The 26,073-nt window shown below is 40.8% G+C and overlaps 1 protein-coding gene across 3 annotated transcripts in view; it reads right to left on the reverse strand.

The window, feature by feature from the left end:
* Positions 1–9,342: 9,342 nt before the first annotated feature.
* sh3d21.S (SH3 domain containing 21 S homeolog) overlaps positions 9,343–26,073 on the reverse strand; it is a 42,928-nt gene continuing 26,197 nt past the window's right edge. For 2 of the 3 annotated variants that reach the window (XM_018249485.2, XM_018249484.2), the window contains exons 11-19: positions 25,159–25,204; positions 22,853–22,957; positions 17,343–17,463; positions 17,061–17,110; positions 15,813–15,922; positions 15,567–15,644; positions 13,666–13,871; positions 12,775–12,838; positions 9,343–11,141 (exon numbers count right to left, since the gene is read on the reverse strand). In XM_018249485.2, the coding sequence (XP_018104974.1) occupies positions 11,103–11,141; positions 12,775–12,838; positions 13,666–13,871; positions 15,567–15,644; positions 15,813–15,922; positions 17,061–17,110; positions 17,343–17,463; positions 22,853–22,957; positions 25,159–25,204 (819 nt within the window). In that variant the 3' untranslated portion in view covers positions 9,343–11,102. Of the gene's footprint in view, positions 11,142–12,774; positions 12,839–13,665; positions 13,872–15,566; positions 15,645–15,812; positions 15,923–17,060; positions 17,111–17,342; positions 17,464–22,852; positions 22,958–25,158; positions 25,205–26,073 lie in introns of those variants that run through there. The other variant, XM_018249489.2, reaches the window with a different exon arrangement.

Consider the following 26,073-nt stretch of genomic DNA (forward strand, 5'->3'; position numbering starts at 1 on the left):
AGAGCAGGGCACACACAGGAAGAGCAGGGCACACGCAGGCAGAGCAGGGCACACACAGAAAGAGCAGGACACACACATACAGAGTATGTCATGCATATTAACTACTATTGTACTGATGTTTTAGTAAATTAAATGTTTAAATAAATGACATTTTTCAATTCAGGGTTATGTTTCTATAGTTAGGAATTGAATCTAGATGAGTTTTTTCAAGATATTTAGACCTACAAAATCAATTGAACTGCTGAGTCGCAAGGGGGTGGGTCCCTTTGCGGGGGATGACTAGCTTAACCAAATTGGTCCTTCATAGCGGGTTTGGTAGAAGGCGGGTTTGATGGGCGTTTTTGGTTAAGCATATGACCCTAAGCAACAGGGAAAGGGTAGGGGTTCCTTTGGGGCCCTTAGCAATTGAATTGTTCTTAAATACATGCATATTACTACTGTTGTACTGATATTTTAGTTAATGCAGCGAAGGGCACACACAGGCAGAGTATGTCACACACAGGCAGAGAAGGGTACACACAGGCCAAGCAAGGCACACACAGGCAGAGCAGGGCACACACAGGAAGAGCAGGGCACACGCAGGCAGAGCAGGGCACACACAGAAAGAGCAGGACACACACATACAGAGTATGTCACATACAGGCAGAGCATACACAGACACAGACAGAGCAGGGCTCATGCAGGCAGAGCAGGGCACACACAGGCAGAGCAGGGCACACACTGTCAGAATATGTCACACACAGGCAGGGCACACACAGGCTGAGCAGGGCACACGCAGGCAGAGCAGGGCACACACAGGAAGAGCAGGACACACACATGCAGAGTATGTCACATACAGGCACAGCATACACAGACACAGACAGAGCAGGGCACATGCAGGCAGGGCACACACAGGCAGAGCAGGGCACACACTGTCAGAATATGTCACACACAGGCAGGGCACACACAGGCTGAGCAGGGCACACAAGCAGAGCAGAACACACACAGGAACAACAGGACACACACAGGCAGAGCAGTGTAGAGTCCTGCGCAGGTCCGTTTTTAAATGAAGTAGATGTGATCAGAAAAAAAGAGTAAAACAGGAAGTGCTGTCACTGCAAACCAGAAGTGACGTGACCAGAAAAAAGGAGCGAATATCGATATTGAGAAGACCCGTGGCCCGACCCGCAACCCGCAGAACCGCTGACCCGCGGGTATAACCGCACCTGGAACTTCTAAACGCAACCCGCAGGTTTTTGCGGGTAACCCCCGGGTACACGAACCGCTGCAGGACTCTAGAGCAGGACACACGCATGCAGAGCAGGGCACACACAGGCAGAGTATGTCACACACAGTCAGAGCACATACAGTAAGAGCAGGGCACATGCAGGCAGAACAGGACCCACACAGGCAGAGTATGTCACACACAGGAAGAGCAGGGCACACACAGGCAGAGTAGGACACACACAGGCAGAGTAGGACACACACAGGCAGAGCACACACAGGGAGCATAGGGAGGCCAGAACGGAGCAGGAAACGGAGAAACCCAGCAGGGCACACACAGGTAGAGCAGGACACATGCAGGCAGAGCAGGACACACAGAGACAGAACAGTTTAGGCCTGGTTTAATCAGGGGGCAGGGCCATGGTGCAATGGAGCTGGGGCTATGACACTGGGGGGGCAGGTTGTGATGCCAGGGCAGGGCTATGACTTTGAAAACACTGATTGGCTGATTTCCACGTCAATCATAAGGAATCATGCCTGGTTTTCCTGACTTGGAAAAGTCGGCAGGCATGTTTGTGACCGATTTGATAAACCGCTCTAAAGTCTCATGTGTGAGTAAGATCACATAAGTATCAAGCACAAGCATCAATGGTGCCTTGTATGTGTTACATATATCTGCAATTGCAAGCTGCCTGTATTTCTTGCTTAGTTAAACCTGTTCTTCAAAAATAAATGCTGTTGATTATATTATTGGATCATGACTCTTTTGTGCTCTGCTATTTTATCTTTTGTGTGTTTTTCTTTCATACCTTTATATTCAATTAACATCAGTTTAGGAATGGTTCCATGCATTTGCAAAGCTGGGTATGTCTTGTATTTTACATGAATGCTTGGACATATTGTGGTCTTGGTTTTATTTGTAATGTATCATCATGCTGGGACTGGGGCTGCATTTCTATAATGTGGGCTGTAAAATATGTTTGCCAGTATGTTAACGTATAGTATATTTATTTGACTTCTGTCCTTGTTACAAAACTATACAAAAAGAGCTCTCCTATATAGCCAACATTGTGTTATGCTGAGTCATGTGTTTACATTTAATATTAAAGATGCTCTTTGCACTGGCTATAGAGCCAATAGCAATTAGAATACGTAACAACCCTAATACTGAGTGACAATACAGAGGCGGGAAGAGAAAATCTCGCTATATACGGACAACATACTGGTGTACCTCGCCAATGTGAAAGATTCCCTCTCAATACTCCTGCAGGAGATTATAGAGTTTGGAGTGCTCTCAGTCCTTAGGGTCAACTGGGGGAAATCAGTTATATTTCCAATAGACCCGGGCATTCAAAGGAACCAAGATACACAACTTCAATGGGTCTCCTCATTCACCTATTTGGGTATCATAATTCACAAAGACCCCAAGAAATATGCAGAACTAAACATAGCCCCAATAGTCAGATCTCTAAAATCTTAATTACAGCATTGGGCTAACTTACTCCTATCTTTACCAGGCCCGGTCAATATCTTTAAAATTATATTCATGCCAAAGTTCCTTTATGCGTCCCACAACGTACCAACTACACTCACTAAAGCGTGGTTTAAGCAGTCTGAGGCATATAACAGAGACTTTATTTGGGCAGGAGAAAGGCCTAGGATAAGCATGCAAATGTTACAGGCCCCAGTAAAGAAGGGATGCCTAGCCCTTCCTGACCTTTAAAACTAAAAGTTAATTGGTATATGCGTGGTCACAGTAATAGAAGCTGCAGTTATCCCTTCCCTCGAAGCTCTAGCCAACCAGCTGTAGAGGACTCCCAACGGTGTACCCAATGACCCCCCCATGAAAACGGTGACCCAGGTGTTTCATAAAACTGTGATGGCAGGCTATAAAAAATCCCATACCTGGTCTAAATGGACACCACTCTGGGGTAATAAGTTCCTAGGCAAATTCAGAACCTTGCGAGCGGTTAGCTTCTGGGCCAGTGCCAATGTAAAATACCTAGTTGACACAGTTGGGACAGTTGAGCTGAAACAATTCACTCAGCTGAAGGAGGAATATGGTCTACACAACCAGATGTTCTTTAGATTTTTGCAACTAAGGCATGCATTCCAGGCCCAATTTCATGAGGGGGCCCCTCAGGTAGCTGAGTAAACACTAGCACTTTACCTCCATGGACCAGAGCTGACCAAGCCTCTTAACTGGTTCTATGCAATCGTCCTACAAGGGAACTTTGACCCCATACAACAGGTGTGTAGAAAATGGGCCTCTAATTTCCCAACACTGGATGAGGAAGCATGGGCAAGTATACTTGAACAAATTCCAGAAGCCAATGTTTGTGTCAGAGATCACTTTATTCACACCAAATTCTTAAACAGAGTGTACTTAACCCCACACAGGCTGGCACGTACATCATCCAGATGTATGTCTTAAATTTAATGTAGAAACTGGTACCTACTATTCATGTTTTCTGGGCTTGTCCTAAGATCCAACAATATTGGGCCACAATTCTTAGGTACATTCATATCTCCTTGGGACCCAACATGCCTCCTTGGACTACTAGAAGCCATTTCACTGACTTGTAAAGCTTCAGAACCTCCTACACTTAGCTTCTGGAACTAGTTGATGACAGCCTCCCTAGGCAAAAACTGGCATATGCTGCACGTGGAAACCTCAAACGGGTATGATATGTATTACCTAAAAGAGACACAAAGGACGTGTACTTGGGAAAGCTCATCTTGCTCCTCTTCTCTCTTCTTCTTTTCTTTCTTCCTCTTTTATCTCATGTTAATGGAAAACTCAATAAAGAAAACCTTTAAAAAAATATCTCATAGTGTTTAAGTGCATAATAGAATGCCTTCTTGTGATAGTTACATAGTTAACTTGGGTTGAAAAAAGACAAAGTCCATCAAGTTCAACCCCTCCAAATGAAAAACCAGCATCCATACATACACCCCTCCCTACTTTTAATTAAATTCTATATACCCATACCTATACTAACTATAGAGCTTAGTATCACAATAGCCTTTGATATTAAGGGGCAGATGTATGAAGGGTCGAATATTGAGGGTTAATTAACCCTCGATATTCGACTAGGAACTAAAATCCTTCGACTTCGAATATCGAAGTCGAAGGATTTAGCGCAAATCCTACGATCGAACGATCGAAGGATTATTCCTTCGATCGAAGGATTATTCCTTCGGTCAAACGATCGAAGGATTATTCCTTCGATCGAACGATTAAATCCTTCGAATCGAACGATTTTAATCCAACGATCGAAGGAATATCCTTCGATCAAAAAAACTTAGGCAAGCCTATGGGGACCTTCCCCATAGGCTAACATTGACTTCGGTAGCTTTTAGCTGCCGAAGTAGGGGGTCGAAGTTTTTTTTTAAAGAGGCAGTACTTCGACTATCGAATGGTCGAATAGTCGAACGATTTTTAGTTCGAATCGTTCGATTCGTAGTCGAAGGTCAAAGTAGCCCATTCGATGGTCGAAGTAGCCCAAAAAACACTTCGAAATTCGAAGTTTTTTAAATTTGAATCCTTCACTCGAGCTTCATGAATCGGCCCCTATGTCTGTCCAAAAAATCATCCAAGCCATTCTTAAAGGCATTAACTGAATCAGCCATCACAACATCACCCGGCAGTGTATTCCACAACCTCACTGTCCTGACTGTGAAGAACCCCCAACATTGTTTCAAATGAAAGTTCTTTTCTTCTAGTCTAAAGCAGTGGCCTCTGGTACGGTGATTCTCTTTATGGGTAAAAAGGTCCCCTGCCATTTGTCTATAATGTCCTCTAATGTACTTGTAAAGTGTAATCATGTCCCCTCGCAAGCGCCTTTTTTCCAGAGAAAACAACCCCAACCTTGACAGTCTACCCTCATAATTTAAGTCTTCCATCCCTCTAACCAATTTAGTTGCACATCTCTGCACTCTCTCCAGCTCATTTATATCCCTCTTAAGGACTGGAGTCCAAAACTGAACTGCATACTCCAGATGAGGCTTCACAAGGGACCTATAAAGAGGCATAATTATGTTTTCATCCCTTGAGTTAATGGCCTTTTTTATGCAAGAACTTTATTTGCTTTAGTAGCCACAGAATGACACTGCCCAGAATTAGACAACGTGTTATCTACAAAGACCCCTAGATCCTTCTCATTTAAGGAAACTCCCAATACCTGCCATTTAGTGTATAACTTGCATTTATATTATTTTTGCCAAAGTGCATAACCTTGCATTTATCAACATTGAACCTCATTTTCCAAGTTTTCCAGTTTGCTGCTCAGTTTTCCAGTTTAGACAAATCACTCTGCAAAGTGGCAGCATCCTGCATGGAACATATAGTTCTGCACAATTTAGTATTGTCTGCAAAAATAGAAACAGTACTTTCAATGCCCACCTCCAGGTCATTAATAAACAAGTTGAAAAGCAAGGGACCTAGTAAAGAGCCCTGCGGTACTCCACTAACAACACTGGTCCAATTAGAAAATGTTCCATTTACCACCACTCTTTGTAGTCTATCTTTTAGCCAGTTCTCTATCCAGGTACAAATATTGTGTTCCAGGCCAACATTGCTTAATTTAACCAGTAACCTTTTGTGTGGCACTGTATCAAATGCTTTAGCAAAGTCAATCACATCCACTGCCATCCCAGAATCGCGGTCTCTACTCACATTCTCATAAAAAGAAATTAAGTTAGTCTGGCAAGATCTATTACGCATAAAACCATGCTGGCACAAACTGATAGTATTATGATTTGCTATGAAGTCCAGTATCTTATCCTTTATTAACCCTTTGAAAAGCTTTCCTACCACTGACGTCAGACTAACTGGCCTATAGTTTTGAGGCTGAGAACGGGATCCTTTTTTGAATAGAGGCACCACATTAGCAATTCGCCAGTCTCTCGGCACTATGCCAGATCTCAATGAATCCTGAAAAATTAAGTAAAGAGGTTTGGCAATAACAGAGCTAAAATCGCTAATTACCCTGGGATGAATACCATTTGGCCCTGGACCTTTGTTAATCTTAACATGTTCTAGTCTCTTTTGAATTTCATCATGTGTGAACCATGCATCATTAGTTGTATTACTAGAATTGGGACTGTTAAGAAGGAAACCTTCACTTACTGGTTCCATTTGTGTAGACAGATGAAAAATATGAGTTTGGAATCTGCGCTTTTATTTTGTTTTCATCAACCAGCTGACCCCCCTCTGAAACTAAAGGTCCCACCCCTTCCTGCTTCATTTTTTTACTATTAACATATTTAAAAAATAATTTTGGATTTTTTTTACTGCTTGCTGCAATATCCTTTTCTATAGTAATTTTAGCTTGCCTTATAGCTTCTTTGCATGATTTATTGGCCTCCTTGTACCTTATAAATGTTTTGGCTGTACCAGCTAACTTGAAAGCCTTAAAAGCAAGTCTTTTCTTACCCACCTCAACACCAACGCTTCTATTGAACCAAAAAGGTTTTGCTTTGCAACGACGTTCCTTGCTTACAAGTGGAATATACTGACAAGTATATTTATTAAGCAACATTTTAAAGACTTCCCATTTTTGTTCTGTGTTTAACCCTGTGAAAAGCATTTCCCACTTAATATGTTGCAGAGATGCCCTTATACTGTCAAAGTTTGCACGTCTGAAATGTAGTGTTTTAGTGATGCATTGAGAATGAACAGAAAATGAAATGCTGATTAATATTGGTTGTCATAAAACTTTAACACAGCACATAACAACAATCCATTTTACAAGACACTTAAATATGCACCCAAAATATAGTGGATGTTTGCACCAGGTACAAATTCGTTACCACTAGGCTCATTCACTAAAATGCAAAGTTGCTTCCTGGGCGCCGAACATTGGCAACTTTTCGCCAACCTTCTGGATTTGATTGACTAGACGTTTCCCTGCTTATTAATATGAATATGTATTTATAAAGGGACAACATATTGTACCATTGTACAATAAATGTGGGAATGGATTGAACATACAGATTTGCATATAAAAAAAACTGATAACCAGTGCAAAAGGTAATGAGGGCCCTGTCCAAATGAGCTTACAGTCTAAGGTACTTAAATGTGGGCCCAGAAGTTAGCTTTGCCAGTTCCTTTCAGTTATCTAGATGACAAGGAGCACATCAGTAACCCTCCTTTCAAGTTGTGGAGATGTCTTGCATCACAGCAGGTGGTGGTTTGACTCTCAGGGTTAGTTAAAAAGATAGGCCCGGATTAGGGCCTAGGGTGGCAGAATTTTAGGGGGCAGCATGCTGCCCAACCACAACCACATAGGTCCAAAAACACTGGGGATGCGCAGGAGAAACAACCATTTTTTATATTTCCCCATTGCTCCGGTCCCAGTAATGAAAATTTGTATGTATAAAAGGGAGGGGATGGGCGACTGACGGCAGTGGGCCTAGGGGCACCCGCTATATAAATCTGGCCCAGAAAAAAGAACAGTTGATAAGGTGTGGGGTTAACTTGGGAGGCCTGGGGTTCTGGGGGGGAAGTGGATAGGTAGCAGAATCCAAGCTTTGGGCCTGGGAGTCTATCTTCTTGGAGGATTGGTGGAATAGTTGTACTGCTGTTTAATGTTTGTAGTAAAAACAGTTGTGTTACAAATAGTACAAACGTGGCCTTCTCTTCCCAATTGTGGTTAGGGGTAAGATTTAAAAGGTACTACTACAGAGATTAACTGGCCACTGCATTGTTTAAACCTCAAATTCATTGTATTGTTCACACATGTAATCCCCCTGCATTGTTTACACTTGGAACACCTCTATTGTTCTCAACCCTAAAGCTGGCCATAGACGCAAAGATCTGATCATACGAATCGAGTATTTGTACGATTTTTGGACCGTGTGGAGAGTTACGTTATTTATCGTCTGCCTTTCCTATGCTCTGTGTGTGCCATACTCTGCCTGCACTATGCTCCTTGTGTGTGCCATATTCTATCTGCCCTATGCTTTCTGCATGTGCCATTCTCTGCCTGCCCTATGCTCCCTGCATGTGCCATAATCTGCTTTATGCTCCCTATGTGTGCCATATTCTGCGAGTGTGTGCCATATGTGTCCTACTGTGCCTGTGTGTGCCATAATCTGTCTGCCCCATGCTCCCCGAGTGTGCCATACTCTGCCTGCCCTATGTTCCTTGGGTGTGTTGTACTCTGCCTGTTCTATGCTCCTTCAGACTAAATAATCGGAGACTCTGGGCATATGGTGATTTCCCCATCAAGACTTCGCCCTTTCTCTTTGCCCCTTTTAACCCATCTAGGTATTTGGTAGTTCCTCATCTAGGGACCCTGACCTAGGCTCCCATGACTGGTTTCTCCCCCAAAAGCCTGGGATTTCTATTTCTCTACTGAAGGCTCCTGGCAATGGAGCTGGCTATACAAATTTAGGACTACCAGAGAGCAGCATCTTTTAGCAGCAATGTGAGGCCAGGTGTTTCATCCACAGTTCCTCGGACCTTGCCATTGGCTCCTGTGTCTTGCTACTCCCCCTGTTGACTTCCAGAAGGGGAAGCTGAAAACTTCTCACCCAAAGCTCTTGGGACTCTGCCCTGAGCATATGGTGGTTCCCCATCAAGCCCTTGCCCTTACTCTATCTTTCTAACCCATCTTGGTATATGGTGGTTCCCATCTAGGGACCCAGGTAGGAACAATTGCACATGTGCAAGCAAGGGGGCTTCTAGTGAGAGAAGAGGGAGTAAGGAGCAACTGTGCATGTGTAGGGGGTGGTAGACTTGCCGGCTGGAAGGCACTTTGGAGAGATTAGTCGCCCGAAGTAGTGAGTATTTGCCGCTGGTTGACTAATCTCCCCATCTGCCACCACCCTAACACTGCAGTGAAATGATGCGAGATAATACAAGATAACTCGTTTCGATTTCTGATAACTGGCATTTCATCTGAATTCTTGTTTGGTGGTCCAGTTGTAGGAATAAGACAGAAAAAGTGCTGACTTTTCCATTTCTACATATGTCAGAATTTGCCAGGAGAATATTGAATAATGTAGCTCTGAGACTAGAACAAACTTTATAGCAAAAAGGATAGTATGAGCAGTAAATTCTAAAAAGTCAACCTAATTTGTTTTGTTACACCAAACAAATAAGACAGATAAACAATGAAGGTGTCGTTTGAATAAGAATAAATATATGTAAATTTATTAACAAACATTGTATAACAGAAAAAGACATATATTAACAGATAACTCAACCTGACTAAAATAATTGACATTCCCATATGTATTTTTTAAGGCCAGAAGAGGTTTGGCACTGAACTGGTCCCAAGTATAACAAGTATATAAAAAAATATAAACAATTTCTTATAATTCTAACTTTACCTTGCTCTAAGCTGTGCAAAAGGGGCAGTGATGGTACATACAGGTCTATACATTTATTCAAGATGCAGAGTTTCTCAGGTTATCTATGCTGGTTATAAACATTAGCAAATAATGTCCTTAGGACTTAGTACATCATGCTTGTAGATTTAGGGTTCAGTTCTGGGAAGAAAGTTAATAGATGGGCTGTTATTTAAAGTGATAGTGACACCTCTAACTTTGTGCTTAGATCTTTACTTTGATGGAAATAACTAAAATCGCAATAAAAACTAAAAATCATAAAATTACTGATGTAAACCCACAAATTAGTAAATAAATTGTTTTGAAAAAAAACAAAACACTCCCCTTCCTCATGGAGAAGGATACTACTTCCTGTAGGGGGCGAGTACTACTGCGTTCAGCCTCTCTTATCTCACACCCACTCCTGCAAAAAATAAAAGCTTCATCTTTCTGAAATCTTCTCTCCCGCACTGCTCAGGTTTGGGGTTTTTTTTTCAGAAGGTGCTTTTAACTCATTCCCTTTTACTAGGTTATATATTTGTGTCCCTTTACTGCCTGATTGGCTTTTCCTGCACTAACGACCTACTCCAGCTCTGGGGGTTAAAAGGTTAATCTTGCAAGCAGTCCTGGCACTGATCGTTCTGTTTGTGTAGGGAATGCAGGCAGAAATGGCCACACATAAGTCAGAATAAGTTAAAAGCACCATTAAAAAAAATGAGCAGCACAGAGCAAAAGAGGAGTTTTGCAGTGTGGTGGAGGTGCAGAGTTTTGTTATTGTATAATCACATACCTGAACATGAAAGAAAGCAGCGGCACTTTGGTAAGGTGGCTGTAAACCCTGACCCTCTGTGTAGTAGAATAATATAAGCACAACACCATTTAATTGTGCCGGATTTTTCCTGTCAGTCAAGCATTTAACTTCCGGCCTTGCAGCTCTGATTGACAAGCCCCAAGGGACCATAAGAATGTTTTAAAGTCCGCCACGCTCTTAAAGGAGAAGTTACTTATGTCCAGTTTACATATAAAGAGGTCACATTGAGGAAAATGGTCTTAACTGCATATAGGCATATTTTGATGAAGAATTCAATTATGCTAAAACCTGATTCACTATCCCTTCAATTGAGGTTTTGAAGGCCCATTGTGCAACATATGCAGTCCTGATATAGGAACCAAAATATATATGAGAGCAGACATGAACATGTTCTGTTCAGCAAGTACATATAAATGAAAATCTTAATTCAAGACACACAAAAAAAAATGTGTTCTAAAAAATTATGAAGTGCAGAAGATGTCCAAGCAGGTAAAGATTGGAAATAATGAGGCTTAAGAGAAGATTAGAACTTTACGAAGATTCCAAAAGAGGCAGCCAATTTGGTTAAAGACTCATCTTCTGTGTTTCTTCAGAACATAAATAAAATCTCAATATAAAACTGGGTAGTTCTGTACATTGAATCACCACTGGGCTCATTTTCCTTCCAAATCTGGATCCGTATTGATACTGGACCAGTGTCTAGGAGTTATATATGCTCAGGGGACAGGAACATTTTGAAACCATCAATGATTTATGCCGAAGACAGATTCTTCAGGTGCTCAACCTCCATCTGAAAATAAACAACTGGTTTATTAGCATTTAAAATTCTGCATGATGTATGCATGTTGAGGATATATAAGTTACATGTTTGTTCATTATGAGGTTTTAACAGACAATCATAAAAAAAAATATAGAGTTGCATTAAGGTATTTTACTGGAAAACTGAAGATTCTTTAACCCTGTTTTAATGGACCAAATCAAAACTATTTTAAGAATTAATGGACAAGCAAAGTGCAAACTAATATTGACACCTACAACTGATTTGATAATATAGGTTGTTAAAGGGATACTGTCGTGGAAAAATCAGTTAATGTTCTGCTACTCCAGCAGACTTCTGCACTGAAATCCAATTCATAAAAGAGCAGATTTTTTTTATACTCTATTTTAGAAATCTGACATGGGGCTAGACATATTGTCAGTTTCCCAGCTGCCCCATTCATGTGACAAGTGCTTGCACTTTAGGATGGAACTACTTTCTAGCAGGCTGTTATTTCTCCTACTTAATGTATCTCAATCAGTCTCAGTGGGACTTGGCTTTTACTATTGAGTGTTGTTTTTAGATCTACCAGCTGCTATCTGGTTCCCATTGTTCTTTTGTTAGGCTGCTGGGAGGTAAAGTAAGGGGATGATATCACTCCAACTTGCAAAAAGTTGCAAAGAGTGACTAAAGTTTATCAGAGCACAAGTCATATGATTGGGGGCAGCTGGGAAACTGACAATATGTCTAGCCCCATGTCAGATTTCAAAATCGAATATAAAAAAAAAAAAACGGTTTGCTCTTTTGAAAAATGAATTTCAGTGCAGAATTCTCCTGGAGCAGCACTTTTGATGTGTTTTGAAAAAAACACGTTTTCCCATGACAGTATCCCTTTAAGCTCAACACAGACCATACTGTTTTCCATGCAACCTTCTCTTCACTCTACAAGCATGCCAAGTTTGTTATGGGGCATGACTTTGTATTTTACATTACCTGGGTGCATGGTCCTCTCTAACAGGTACATAGAAAGCAAATACTCTACTCTACAGTCCTCAAAGTTCACCCAGCAACAAGAAGATCAGAAAAAAATTTGGGCACCAATTGTAAATTTGCTTATTTTGTTAATTGTAGTAAATAACAACTGCAGAAAAACACAATATAGGAAATGTTAATGCTCACTTAAATTTTACAGTATCTAGTAGAATTAAGTCAAAGGCAAGTGGACATTTAGAGTTTTTCTTGAAAACATTTCCCCACTCATTCGAGTGGCTTCTTCAGTTCAACTGAAGTGGTAGTGAATTCCCCAACATGTAAACCCTTAAGGATAGTAAAGCCACAGACATCCAATTGGCGGCTTCACAACAATTCACACTTCCAGTCATGTTCCTACCACTTCTGTTGAACTTAAAAATCCGCTTGTATGAGTAGTGAAACATTTTCAAGAAAACTCTAAAAGTCCAGTTGCCTTTGACTTAATTCTACTAGATACTGTATATCATGAGCTGGATAAATGAGAATCTTCATAGTCACTTACATTTTATATAGTGAACTTTAAAGCATAACATCAAATAAAATAGTAATTGTGGCATGTGTAAATGTTTTATAAGGTGCCAGTGTTATTATAAGACTTTTTCTTTTGACATGCATACAGGGTTTTACTATTTACCTGGATTGCTATTCGCTTGGCTCTCTCTTCATTCATCTCTGATCTTATATCTTCCATATCTTTTCTGCATAAACAAAATCATAAGATGCAGTCAACAATCTGTCTGATGTATTAGCACAGCACAGACAGGCTTAATTCATAACCATTTTTTCCTCTAAACTCTAAACTAGGTACAAAATGGATTAAGCATTGTATGAAAATGTTATACACTCTGGCCATGCTATACTTATATAATACACAAAAGCTATGAATATCTTGTAAATTATATCCTTAAGATGTCATCAGTTATAAACGGTGAGTTCTGATGTCATTTCTGTCCCATGACTTACTGAAATTTGTGTATTATAATAAATAAAGTACCCCCAGTTGTAAAATATGAGGATATTAGAAGTTACCTCGGAGTTCCATGACCTGTATAAAATCACTCGGCCTTCGGCCTCGTGCTTTTATATGGTCATGAAACTCCTCGGTAACTTATAATATCCTTATATTTTACAAGAGGGGGTACTTTATTCACTATATATTATCAGTTTGTAGATTGTGCCTACTTTGGAACTTGAGTTGCAAGGTGCAACTGAAAATTGTAGCTCTATATTTAGAGCTCCCTTATTCATGAGCAGTACTATCAAGTATAGGACTTCCTTCCTTTTGCATTGTGCCTGCAGGCTGTCGGTGTTGTACGTGTTGCATTGTGGGTAGAGAAGTACAGAAAAAAATGTTTCAATCCCTCATGTGATTTTAAGGGTTCAGATTTAGTTCAGTCAATCTGTTGGATTCAGCTGAATCCCGAACCAATTCAGGATTTGGAGCATCACGTACTGAATCCAGGATTTGACACATCCCCTAATAAAAATATGACTTAGCAGTACCACACCCTAAATAAAAACATACGTATGTTTGTTTCTCAAGATATCCATCATGAACTTGAGTGATGCAATCTCTGCTGCAAGGTCTTCTACTTTTGAATTATCCACAAAGGAGATGTGATTTCCAGCAGTCTTCTGGCTTTGCTTCTCAGTTGAGGCAGCTAAGGGAGACAGAGGGCTTGTCTTAGTTGGTGAGGGTGCTGGGCTAGGGGTAGTGGGGATCCTTGGATCCTGTTAATAAAAGGGAACACAAATTACTTTTTTTACTGACATCATGAATAGGTATTGCTTAGAACATGGTTGGCACTAGGGTTAGGTAGAAGAGGCATCTGCCTAGGGTGTAACGATGGGGGATCCTGGGCAGGTATCTGTTAATAGGTCTTCTGCCTACCCTAGTCCATGTTCGCTTCCCTCCTTCCCCTCTGTTGCTATTCCCTCCCCTCTGTCACTCTCTCCTACATCCCCTCTATCAGTCTCTCCTCCTCCCTCTATCAGTTTCTTCGCTTCCCCCTGTCAGTTCTTTGCTGCTCTCCTCTCTGTTACAGCACATTTGTTTGTGTGTGCACATGGGGGGTAGGGTTGCCCCCTTTTCCGAAATGTTTTACTGGCCTGGTGGGGGGTTGTGACGTCAAAAGGGGCGGTGCCATGCCGTAAAAGGGGCATGGACACGGCGCAGACATTTCAAGACGGCGACAAAGTCACAAAAGCTACGTTTTTACAGGGGATTGGGGTCAGGACGAGGGGCCTTTTTAAGGCTATTACAAATTTACCGGCAGCTACATTGCCGGCAAATTTGTAATACTGGCCCCGACCTTGGCAGGTGTTTTTAACCAAAACCTAAACTGTAGTAAGTAATGAACAAAAACAATGCACAGCAAGAACTCTCATATACTGTTATACCTTGTCAAAGCAACAATTATATTAATCACAAAATAACAGTAAGACCTGCCATGTTATCTGCTTTATTACTTGTTTTTGTAATGCTGTTTGCTAATTTAAATTGTTATACTCTGAAATAAATTGAAAAGGCTGATGGCATAAGTGGAAGATGTGTTTAGGGACAGCAGGGCAGTGGGTTCTTGAGGCCAGGATTTATGAAAAAGTGTATACAGAGAACAAAGAACAAATAATCCTTGCACTCCTAAACTCGTCCTCATCAATATGTTAAAGGACATTGTGGCATTTAGTGCAAATGCTGCTAAGTATATGCCTTCCCTATGAAAGGAGAAGTAAAGGTATCTTAGTGGTACCAAATCGATACCTGATACCCCTGGCCGGTGATTCCTTATCATTTTGGTATGTGCATGAGCAGTAGCGCTGAAGTTAAAGCTGAATTTAGAAGCAAAAAGCCAGCTCTTTATTTTACTGCACATGTACTCTGACCAGGAGCCAAAGAGAAGACCAGTGATGATATTTGGCAATGTCATTGTTGTCAATATATTTCGCTATATTTAAGATGGCCAACTAATTTAAATTAATCTCTATTCTGGTCAATCCTTTCTGATTCATCAAGAATTTGAATATTCCATTTTTTATTTTATAGTTTATACATTTTACTAACAACTTGGCTTTCTAAAGGGTTTCTATATTCCCAATCGGTTGTCCTTTTGATTAACCTTTTATTGGGATGCTTTCTTTGGTGTAATATAGTATACAATGGTTGGCCATCTTAAATTGATTACCTATGGCTTGCCAGAATTTTCTTAAATTTGATGAAATCAAAATCTTGAATTCTAATTAATTTGCCCATAAACAGTATCTAGTTTTCTATCAGCATGTAGTAACTTGTCATATCCTTATTGTACCCCTTCTTTATGATTTAAAATACTATTTATTTTAATTTAAAAATGTGAATCTAGCAATTAAATCTGCCCCTTCCTCAATAAGGAAAGTAAGGTGTCAATAGAACCTGATGTCTAAATATACCTTTGCAGATGAGGATACTTTGCTGTGAGAATTCACCTTCTCTTCATCCTTTTTATCATCTGATTCTGCTATAGGCTTCTTTAAAAAAAAAAAAGAGAAAAGGAATAAAGCACAAAAAATAATTCACCTCATTTAAGATCAGCCAGCATTAAGTGCTTTTCTGGCCGTTCTGGGAGCTAGTAAAGTTTTAATTCTTCATAATGGTTGGATTTATTTTCTTTATTTAAAAAAAGAGTCTAAACTCACTTCAGAAGATGTCACCTTTCCCTTAGGAAGTCTTTTGCCCATCATTTTTGGTCTGTCTACAGTAGGATGTGCCAGCTTCATGGAGGACACCCTGAGTCCATCTAAAGTATCTGTATGGGGAAACCAAACATCCACCTACATTAGCAATTCTAAAACATTATATACAAATCACACAGGGCAACAGACCAGATAAATATATTTGTATGTTTTTTGTGATTATTTCCAAACATTGTAGCTAGTGCCTTATTGGCAAGCGCTGTCTCTGATGTTGCTGTTTCTGTTAACCTCCAAGACCTGCAAATCAACAAGATGGAAGCCAAAAATATCTGGAAACTCCATCTAAAATGACCTAAGCTGGTTCTAAATGGTCTCAATAAACAAAGTCATCATAAGAACTATTCATAGGTAGCTTTGGGTTTTATGGGTAATCCCAGGCAAAAACATAGCATTACCATGTGCAATGCCAAGCATCAGCATGAGTGGTATGGAGGTCACTCCTACTGTGCTCTCTGGAGTACACTACCTGCCTGAATGCAGAATTAAAATGGTAAAGTTTAGCAGATAAAGAATAATGACTAGAGAAGTTTATATGGTTTGGGCTAGGGCCCCAGGTCCCATCAAAGCGACTTAAAGCTACAGTGCACAGTGACATTGTTGAATATTCAGTCTCTTTTGTTTCAGCACAATATTGTCCCATGAAAACAGGGGTGAATATTTTGGACCACATAGCATAAACCGTTCTTTTGATTTACATCTTCTTTCATGAAAGAAAACAAAAAATGCTTATGTTTTAAAGGCCATAAATTAAAGGGATGCTGTCATGGGAAAACATAGACATATTGTCAGTTTCCCAGGTGACCCCAGTCATGTGACTTGTGCTCTGATGAACTTTGGTCAATCTTTACTGCTGCACTGCAAGTTGGAGTGATATCATCACCCCCACCCCCCAGCAGCCCATCAGTAGAACAATGGGAAGGTAATCAGATAATAGCTCCCTGGTAGATATAAGAACAGCACTAAATAGTAAAAATCCATGTCCCACTGTGACTCAGTTACATTGAGTAGGACAAACAATAGCCTGCCAGAAAGCAGTTCATTATTTCTTATTCTTAACACAGCCAGTACAGTAAAATGCAGATTTTAGACAAGATGATTTTAAATTCATCAGGAATAACTTACATTTTTCCTTTCCACTAGATATAGACAAGTAATGAAAATAGTTAAATCCAATAAAGAGCTACAACTTACTTGACCCCTTGGAATTTTGCTTCACCTCTTCTCTTGTTTCAGTGCTGGGTCTGTTAATATAAGATAACATCTCTAGGTTTTTAACTATAACTATAACAACTGGATATAATAGCACACATGGACCATGTATATAGAGGACAAGGTGACAGATGCTTTACTTTTGTTTGTGTATTTTTATATGGATGAGATCATTTTTAAAAGTTTAGCTCTTGTTAATGTTTTTGTTATTTTTCTCCAATGTCTCTGTAATAACCAGTGCAAATGTCTCTTTGCATAACTTACTTGTTGGAAGGACTAGCAGCATTATGTTTGACCTTGTTTGGCACTGGAGGGGGAGGAGCTGACTTCTTTGCTGGTTGGTTGTTCGCTTTGGGAGTATGGTCAGTCTTTGGTTCACGTTGCACTAAAACAAAGAAGGAAATCAATACAGACTTGCTTAAAAGCTTTGAAAATATGAGACAATGGTTAATGGGCTTACGTTTCTTATTGTTTATTCCCTATTTTTACCATATGCCCATGTGCTTGTTGTACTAATAGAGATATAGTCCATAACATGTTCTGTTACATTGTCAAAAGGGAAATCTGGCCTAAACTCTGAGCCTGTTTAGCTAGGAGGGCTGTCCAACTGACCCGTCCTTGTGCGGCTCCCACATGAAAGAATATATGGTGTGCCTGCTTACCATGTGTAAGATTTAAAAGGTAGAGATTAACTGGCCCCTGCATTGTTTACCCTCATTGTAATCCCCTGTATTCACACCTGTGATCCCCCTGAATTGTTCACACTTGTGACACCTCTATTGTTCATACCCTAAAGTCCTATACTGTTCACACCAGAGACTCAGACTGAAACTGCCCACATTGTTCACCTGTTCACTCATACAAACTTCAGAATGGGAACCAGCATTGTATCTCTATTTGCAGGGCTGCCATCAAAAATCATGGGGCCCCGTAAATATATATATATATATACATATAGTGACATAGTACCGCACTCATTGGGACAGCTGTGAGTCTAACTACTCCCAAGGGATCTGTTGTCTTATATTCTTATAATTACTTATTTGCTTATCTCAAAATTATTACACATTTCTTAGCTGCACCTGTTGCTGTTCTGGGCTCTCTGCCAAAAGCCAATTAAGTTAGAAACTTTGTTTCTTTTTCTGGCTTCATTGCAGAGAAAAAACTGGACTTTTCAGTACAAATGAGGGGATGCAGGTTGAGCTGTCAAAAGAGGGACCGTCCCTCTAAAAATGGGACAGTTAGGAGGTATGGAATGGCATTGAGCTAGGATATTGTATCAGTCAACCCAAGACTGCATGGTCTGCATCAGTTTGGCCACTTTGCACAAATATCCCTCTAAACGCCCTTTTTATGGCCATACCCCCTAATTACCATGTCCATTTTACAAAATTTGCCAGGTTATGAAAGTTTGAACACATTTCTGGGAGTTTTATGGCCATGTTATAACAGTTTTGCTAATGAAGCAGAAATTGCCCTTTAAGCCCCAAGAAACCTGCTTATCTTAAATTGTTACAAATGTATCAAAGTGCAGCTTCTCAGTGTTCTGGTCTCTCTGCCAAAAAGACTCTTATTTTAATTACGTTTCAGAGACTTTGTATCTTTTTCTGGCATCAGTGCAGGAGATCAAAGAGAAACTTGGGACATTTCACTAAGAAACCTGGCGCTCCGGGCTGAGCTGTCAAAATCTGGACTGTCCCACAGAAAACAGGACAGTTGGGAGGTATGTAGTAAAACCTGCAACCTCCTGTCCTTATATGCTAAAGTCTGCCTTTGTGTTCTAACTCACCTTGTTACCCTCTATATTGTTCATTAGTCTTCTTTCCTTTGTTATCAGCAAGTGAGATATCTTTGTTACTAGAGAGCAAATGCAGCACACACAGTAATATATACCTTCATTGTTTACTCTCTATCCCATGGAAAATACATTCTTGTGATCTTTATACCAATGTGCCTGTACATGTGCATGCTTATCAAGGGTTTACACCAAAAACGCAAATGATTGCACTTTAATGGAACAGTAACATCAAAAAATGTTTTTAAAAAATTCATTAGTATAGAAAGAAATAAAAACACCAATACAAATTAAACTTTAAAATAGCAAAGCCTTTATTAAGAAATAACTTACAGAAACTCTGCTTCTTGTCCTCTACAGAAAAGGCGACGATGATCCATTGTGCATCACTCGATTTCTTCTCCCATATTCTACTGACAGCGTGTGGAAGGCGATGTCGGCGGGCTCCCCATTAGCTTCCAGGTGTCCAGCGCAGGAGGAGTTAGCGAATCTACAATGTGCCTGTGGCCTGTACAGTCGGAAGAGGCTCCCACACTGCGCCAATAGCGTGAACATATTTCATTTGCAGGCGCTCCTGACAGTTTCGGCAGTCCAGGGCCGGAACTAGGGGTAGACAGAGTAGGCACGTGCCTAGGGCGCAAAGCTGGGGGGGGCGCCAGGCACGTACCTGCTCTGTCGCCTACCCCATGTCCAGTCCTCTCACTTCCCGTCTTCCTGCGGGCGATTGATGCTTCTGCGCATGTGGGCACGTCGATTGACGCTTCTGTGCATGCGCGCCGGCGTTAACACGAGCATGCGCGTGGGCGTCAACTTGCGCATGGGCGCACACAGCCGGCGCAGCGTCGGCCCAGGTTGCCTAGGGCGCCCACCCAGTGTGGCCCGGCTCTGCGGCAGTCACAGGTGTAAGGTGCATCACTTGTGTATTCGGCAGGCTGAGTCCCTGGGAGCCAAAGGACGAGCATTATGTCCTCTTTGCAGCGCTCTCAGGTTTGATCCCGTAGTTGCGCCCGTTAGCTTGGAATCCAGAGAAGAAAGGCGCAGAACTGGAGATGAGATCCAGACAGTGATTAAGGACAGCACCAGATTTATCTCAGGTGCTACCCTAGACATGGCTCCCCTCACCCAACCACTCTCCTACCAATTTGGCACATGCAAAATAATAAGTGTGCAGGACTGTATTTAGGTCCGATGCTGCTCTCGGAACCGAACCTAAACACGCCCCCACATGGCCGTGGCGGTGACGTCACTTCCGCCAACCAGCCGGCCCTCTACGCTTCACCTCCCCAGCTCTTTCACCCGTTTACCTATGGAAATTCATGGAAAAGGCTAGGCGATTTTTTTTTTAAATTTAAAAAATACATTTGTAGGCACCTGAGGGCCACCACAAAAAACCTGCCTTAATATAAATATGGGCATGAGTGTGTGTAATATCATAATGTGAGCACTATGGGGCAGATTTATCAAAGGTCGAATTGAAAATTCTAATTTAAATATTTGAGTTTTCAAGTTTATTTTAGTGTAATTCGACCAGAGAATAGTTCAAATTCAATTAGAGTTTTTAAAAAAAATCGAAATTCGAAATTTGTCTCTTTAAGAATTCGAATTTGATTATTTGCCATCTAAAACCTGCCAAATTTGTGTTTTAGCCTATGGGGGATGTCCTACAATCAATTTTGAAAATCAAGGTTTTTTTGGAGAAAAAACTTGAATCGAATTTGATCAAATTAGATTCGAGTTTGCAAGTCGATCCGATTCACTGAATTTAAAAATGTTTTTAATTTTTTAATAAATTTTGACCTATTATGCAGAATGCTTGGGACCTGGGGCTTTTCGGATAATGGATCTTTCTGTAATTTGGATCTTCATACCTCATGTCTACTAGAAAATCATCGATTCGTCACCTAATGCGTTTCGTGTGTTTCCACACTTAATCATAGGCCCAAGATTACTTGTGGAAACACACGAAACGCATTAGGACATAACATGTTTGTGTAAATAAAAGCTATTTGGATTTTACCGCTGCCTGGAGTCCCGTAGAGTGCGTGCCATTCGTCTGATGTTGAAGCGTTGATGTCTCCCTTTGCTGAGGGTTCGGGCCACTGAGCAGGAGCAGTGAGTGATTTGGATATATGTCATGAAGCGGAGGGTTTGGGGCATGAGCACCCGAACCAGATTGTCTATTTGGTGAGCCATTTGGGCATTGCTTTTAATAATTTAAGTGAAAGCTGACAAATCGAATTGCCCCACATGTGCATTTATACTTTGTTTTTCATAAATTGGCAGGGGGGTTGGAGCGCTCCGATCTTTGAGTATTGCTCTTATACAGGTATGGGACCTGTTATCCAGAATGCTCGGGACCTGGGGTTTTCCGGATAACGGATCTTTCCGTAATTTGGGTCTTCATGCCTTAAGTCTACTAGAAATTAATTTAAACATTAAATAAACCCAATAGGCTGGATTTGCTTCCAATAAGGATTAATTATATCTTAGTTGGGATCAAGTGCAAGCTACTGTTTTATTATTACAGAGAAAAGGGAAATCATTTTTGAAAATTTGGATTATTCGGATAAAATGGAGTCTATGGTAGACAGCCATTCCGTAATTCGGCGCTTTCTGGATATCGGGTTTCTGGATAAGGGATCCTATATCTGTACTAGAAATTCATGTAAACATTAAATAAACCCAATAGGCTGGATTTGCTTCCAATAAGGATTAATTATATCAAGTACAAGCAACTGGATCCTATAACTGTATTTATATCCTCTACCTGCAACAAAACATTTTATGGAGCATTTTACTTTCAGTTTTCACAGCAGTCTCGGCACCGTTTGAGCTTACAATCTGTATCTATCATATTCACACAGAAGTGTAAATCAGGATACGAGAGGTAATTTACTTCTCACCAGGGTGCAAATTACACCAGGGAATGCAAAATGCTGCTCTCTGCACAACATTGAACTGTTTAGAAAATTTGGTGCTAGGCACAGAGTGCAACATCGGGGAACAGGCCAGTCCTGTCAAAGCAGTGAACAGAGATCCCTGTTGCATCATGCATCCTTTCTCAGACCTTAACATGCAAGTTGGGGGTGGGAAGGGGGCATGAGGGATGACAAATGCAGCCAGAGATGTATTCATGTTGTTGCAGGTCTATCTGCTCAGAAACAGAATTCAAAACCAGCAAAAGTCAGTGTGCAAAGTGCACTAATCGGTATATATATATATAACTTCATAACACTCTTTTATTCAAATACATAGGATAGCATCACCCCAGTAGGCAGCTCACACTCTTATGCCATGAAGCAGCAGACTAGTTTACTATAACTGCTGCACTGGACCTAAAAATATACTATGTAAGTTTTTAAGTAAACTGCTTGTATAATTATGAAATACATGTATGCCAACCTTTTACTGGAAACCCATTATCCAGAAAACTCAGAATTATGGAAGACCATCTCCCAAAGATTCAATTTTAAGCAAATACAGTGCTGTTACTACTGGGAGAGCAGGGGGTGCAACTGGGCCACGGCACGCACTGCAGCCGGCTGGAGTTGGCTGCAGCCGCAAAGAAAACACGCACGCACAGGGTGGGGGCACGGCCCGCACCAGGGCCCACCACCACCTAGTTCTGTTACTAAGCAAATAATTCTGATTTTTAAAAATGATGGCCATACATTAACAGATCCAGAGGTCCAATATGGTGAACAAATTGGCTGAACAGATTGTTTGGCCCCTTGGCCAAAGACTTGCAAATACAGGTCTTTGCAGACTCATCAAATGAGGATAGAATCAACATATCGATACAGTCGTTACCCTTTAGAATTTTCAAAAGTGCCCAATAGATATCCAGCAGGCCATCAAGAAACCAGAATACATGGGCCTATACACTGTTGATTTGATTTAAAGGGCCGAGGCAAGCAGCCTAATTCAGCCAATGTATGACCAGCTTAAGTCTAAAGTAGAGACGGATATTTATTCTTACCTTTCTGGCCCTTGGTTGCTGTGGGCTCATGCTTGTTGACTTCTGCAGCAGACTTGTTAACTTCTTGGGGCTTTTTATCCATGATATTTAGGTCTGATTTAGTCACTTCAGAGAAATAGAATATAGAAAAAAAATCACAATGATATGAATTCTTCTAGGAGCCACTTACTAGAAGTATTAAAATCATCACCCGAAAAGGCCATTATGTTATAAGCAGCTTCCAGTGGAAGCAGATTTATCCTGAGATGAGAGGTAACAATCCAAAATCCATGGAGATGTTTCAAGTACAAATGCAGAAAGAAAAGGATCTTGTTGGATTCTCTGGGGAAAGGTAGAAACAAGACACCCCTTGCATATGTGTATGTGCCTAATACATCAAGATGAAAGAAGTGTAAAAAGAAAGGGTGCTGTGTTTCCTGCTGCTGTAGTGAGAAGCCTTACCGTGTGCTAACCTGCAGTCTTTTCAATAAGTTTGAGGTTGAGTGCAGTTAGATTATTCTCAGTATCACTACACAGGTTAAACAGCCTCTCTTCCTGTGTGGTTCAGGAAATTGATCCCAGTGCAAAAACCCCACTATTCTCAAATGGTGACAGAGAAAACCATTGGTATATGTGCAAAAGAGTTACTTTTATGCATCTTGCCCCAGTGTCGTTTTCGGTTAGTGCTTAGAGACTCCCAGAACGTAGTAAAAACAATTGAATCTCTCTGCAATTGGTGCTGCCTGGGTTTGGCATTTGTGCATACAGTAGGGGCATGAGGTGGGTGGCATATGGTCACCCCTTGGTATGCCACTAGCTTGTGAGTCATTCAGAACACGCAAAGACCTTATAGAAGACATTAAATAGAGTTCCACCTTGCAACTGTCAGCACTTCACTTTACACCTTGAACTTCAAATATCACATGCACTGGAACTAGGTGCTGAGGACACTACTGCTTCTTCAGTCGCGCTTAGATTTCCATGTATGAACTCTATACTGTGCTCATTTATCTCATATTTTGATCAATGAGTTTGCATCTGATGTGACTAGTTTCATATATATTAAAGCAAATGATTAGCAAGGGAGCAGGGTAATATCTTTACCTGGGGATTTCTGGTAGCCTAACCTGGACACCTTTCACAATCCTGCTACAGAGCTTACTTTATTCCAAGTATGTCCTTGTGTTGTTTACGGGGGGGGGGTGCAGTCAGCATAAGGCATATGTTTGAAACATTAGATGGGCCCTCTAGTCACTGACTCATCTACTGAATCTGCTGGGAAGGGAACGTAATTGGACAGAGATTAAAATAGGCCCTGTCATTTTGAGAGAGCTCAAAATTATGGGAAGGCCATCTCCCAAAGATTAAATTTTAAGCAAATAATTCTGATCTTGATGAAAAACGATGGCCATACATAACAGACCCATAGGTCAAGTACAGTGGCCATAGGTAAGTATAGTGGCCCAGGTAACCCTTGTGTTGTCTACAGGGGAGGGGGGAAGATGCACTCAGCATAAGGCATATGTTTAAAGCATTAGAAGGGCCCTCTGGTCACTGACTCATCTCCTGAAGCTGCTCTTTGCTGGGAAGGGAACATATTCAACATGTTCTTTTGAACAATGATTTCAAAATAAACTAATCCACATTCACCAGGGCTGGAACTAGGGATAGGCAGAAGAGGCACGTACCTAGGGTGCAACGCTAAGGGGGTGAATGCCACATACTTCTTGCCTGCATTCCCCTAATCCAGGCCCCCTTGTCCCTCCAGTACCAGTGCCCCCAATAATACTGCTCCTGTATCTCTCCAACCCAAACCTCTGCTGTCGTTGTGAGTTCATGCTCTCACACTAGGGGACAGGTGTAGAGAGAGAGGTTGTGAGCTGGGTTTCCTAGGGATCCCAGTCGGTATGGGCCAGCCCTGACATTCACTGACTCTGCTGCAGTTGCAGATCTGTACCTGTAGAAGGGAGGTGGGAGCTGCCGAAATGTTGTGCATGTCACAGACCCAAGCCTTGAAATTTTGGAACCTGTGAGTAAGGTACTATGTTCAAAGTGCAGCACATAGAAGTACAAAGGACTTGCCATTACGGAAAGTATAAAGTACAGGGCACCTTTTGTGAGTTGTGTTACTTGGCTAATTTTTTGTATTTGTAGTGTGCACAACTGAGGGCAGTGAAAGTATACTCCCATGGACCTTTGGGTGATTCACTATTAGAATAAAAATAAACTTCATTTCCAGGCTAGACCAGATCCTTGCAGCTATTATACAGTAGATTACATTTGAAATTCTACACAGTTGTGCTTGTTGTCAAAACATGGATTCTTACCTGAGCCCTTTATAGTTGAAGCTCGAGTTGGAAGTTTGTTGGTTTTCTGCAAATTATAATAAAACCAACAACCCTGTTACTGCCGTTGCTGCCAGTTTTGTTCCTTTATCAAAATGCATGATGCAAATCCTACTTTGGTGCAAATCATTTTATGCATTTTTTTACACAATAATATAAAAAATAATAGAGACCCTTTCTGCCCCATTCATTACTTAATGACATATACACATAATATACAGAGGGCCAGTTCTGCTACACAGCATTTTGTTCATAGAAGTGACAATTTATGGAGGACTCACAGAGCACATGCAGCTACAGGATGTTGTCAATCTGCAGACTACTACCTGAGGACACAGACTATAATAATCATCATTATTATTATAAGTATGGGATCCGCTATACAGAAAGCATACAGAAAAACCTTCTCCCATAGACTTCATTTTATCCAAATAACCCACATTTTTAAAAATTATTTCCTTTTTCTCTGTAATAATAAAACAGTACCTTGTACTTGATCCCAACTAAGTTATAATTAATCCTTATTGGAAGCAAAACCAGCCTATTGGGTTTATTTAATGTTTATATGATATTCAAGTAGACTTAAGGTATGGAGATCAAAATTATGGAAAGATCCATTATCCGGAAAGCCCATGTCCAGAGCATTCTAGATAACAGGTCCCAAACTCTTATTAATAATAAAGTAATGCCTTTTTAAATAAATAATTTTTACAAAATGTTTTCTTAAATGGCAAGCACACTGCCCTTAAAAGATGTTGGCACTGCACCATTCCTTTGACTTGGAGAATGTATCTGTACCATACTGTAAACATAGTATATATGAATTTCATCTATACATCGACATTCTCTTAATTTTGCCTTGGTGCTGGTGAAGGGAAACCATAGTTCGTGGTTAAC

The sequence above is a fragment of the Xenopus laevis genome, chromosome 2S (assembly GCF_017654675.1).
Source record: "Xenopus laevis strain J_2021 chromosome 2S, Xenopus_laevis_v10.1, whole genome shotgun sequence".
NCBI classification, from domain to species: Eukaryota; Metazoa; Chordata; class Amphibia; order Anura; family Pipidae; genus Xenopus; species Xenopus laevis.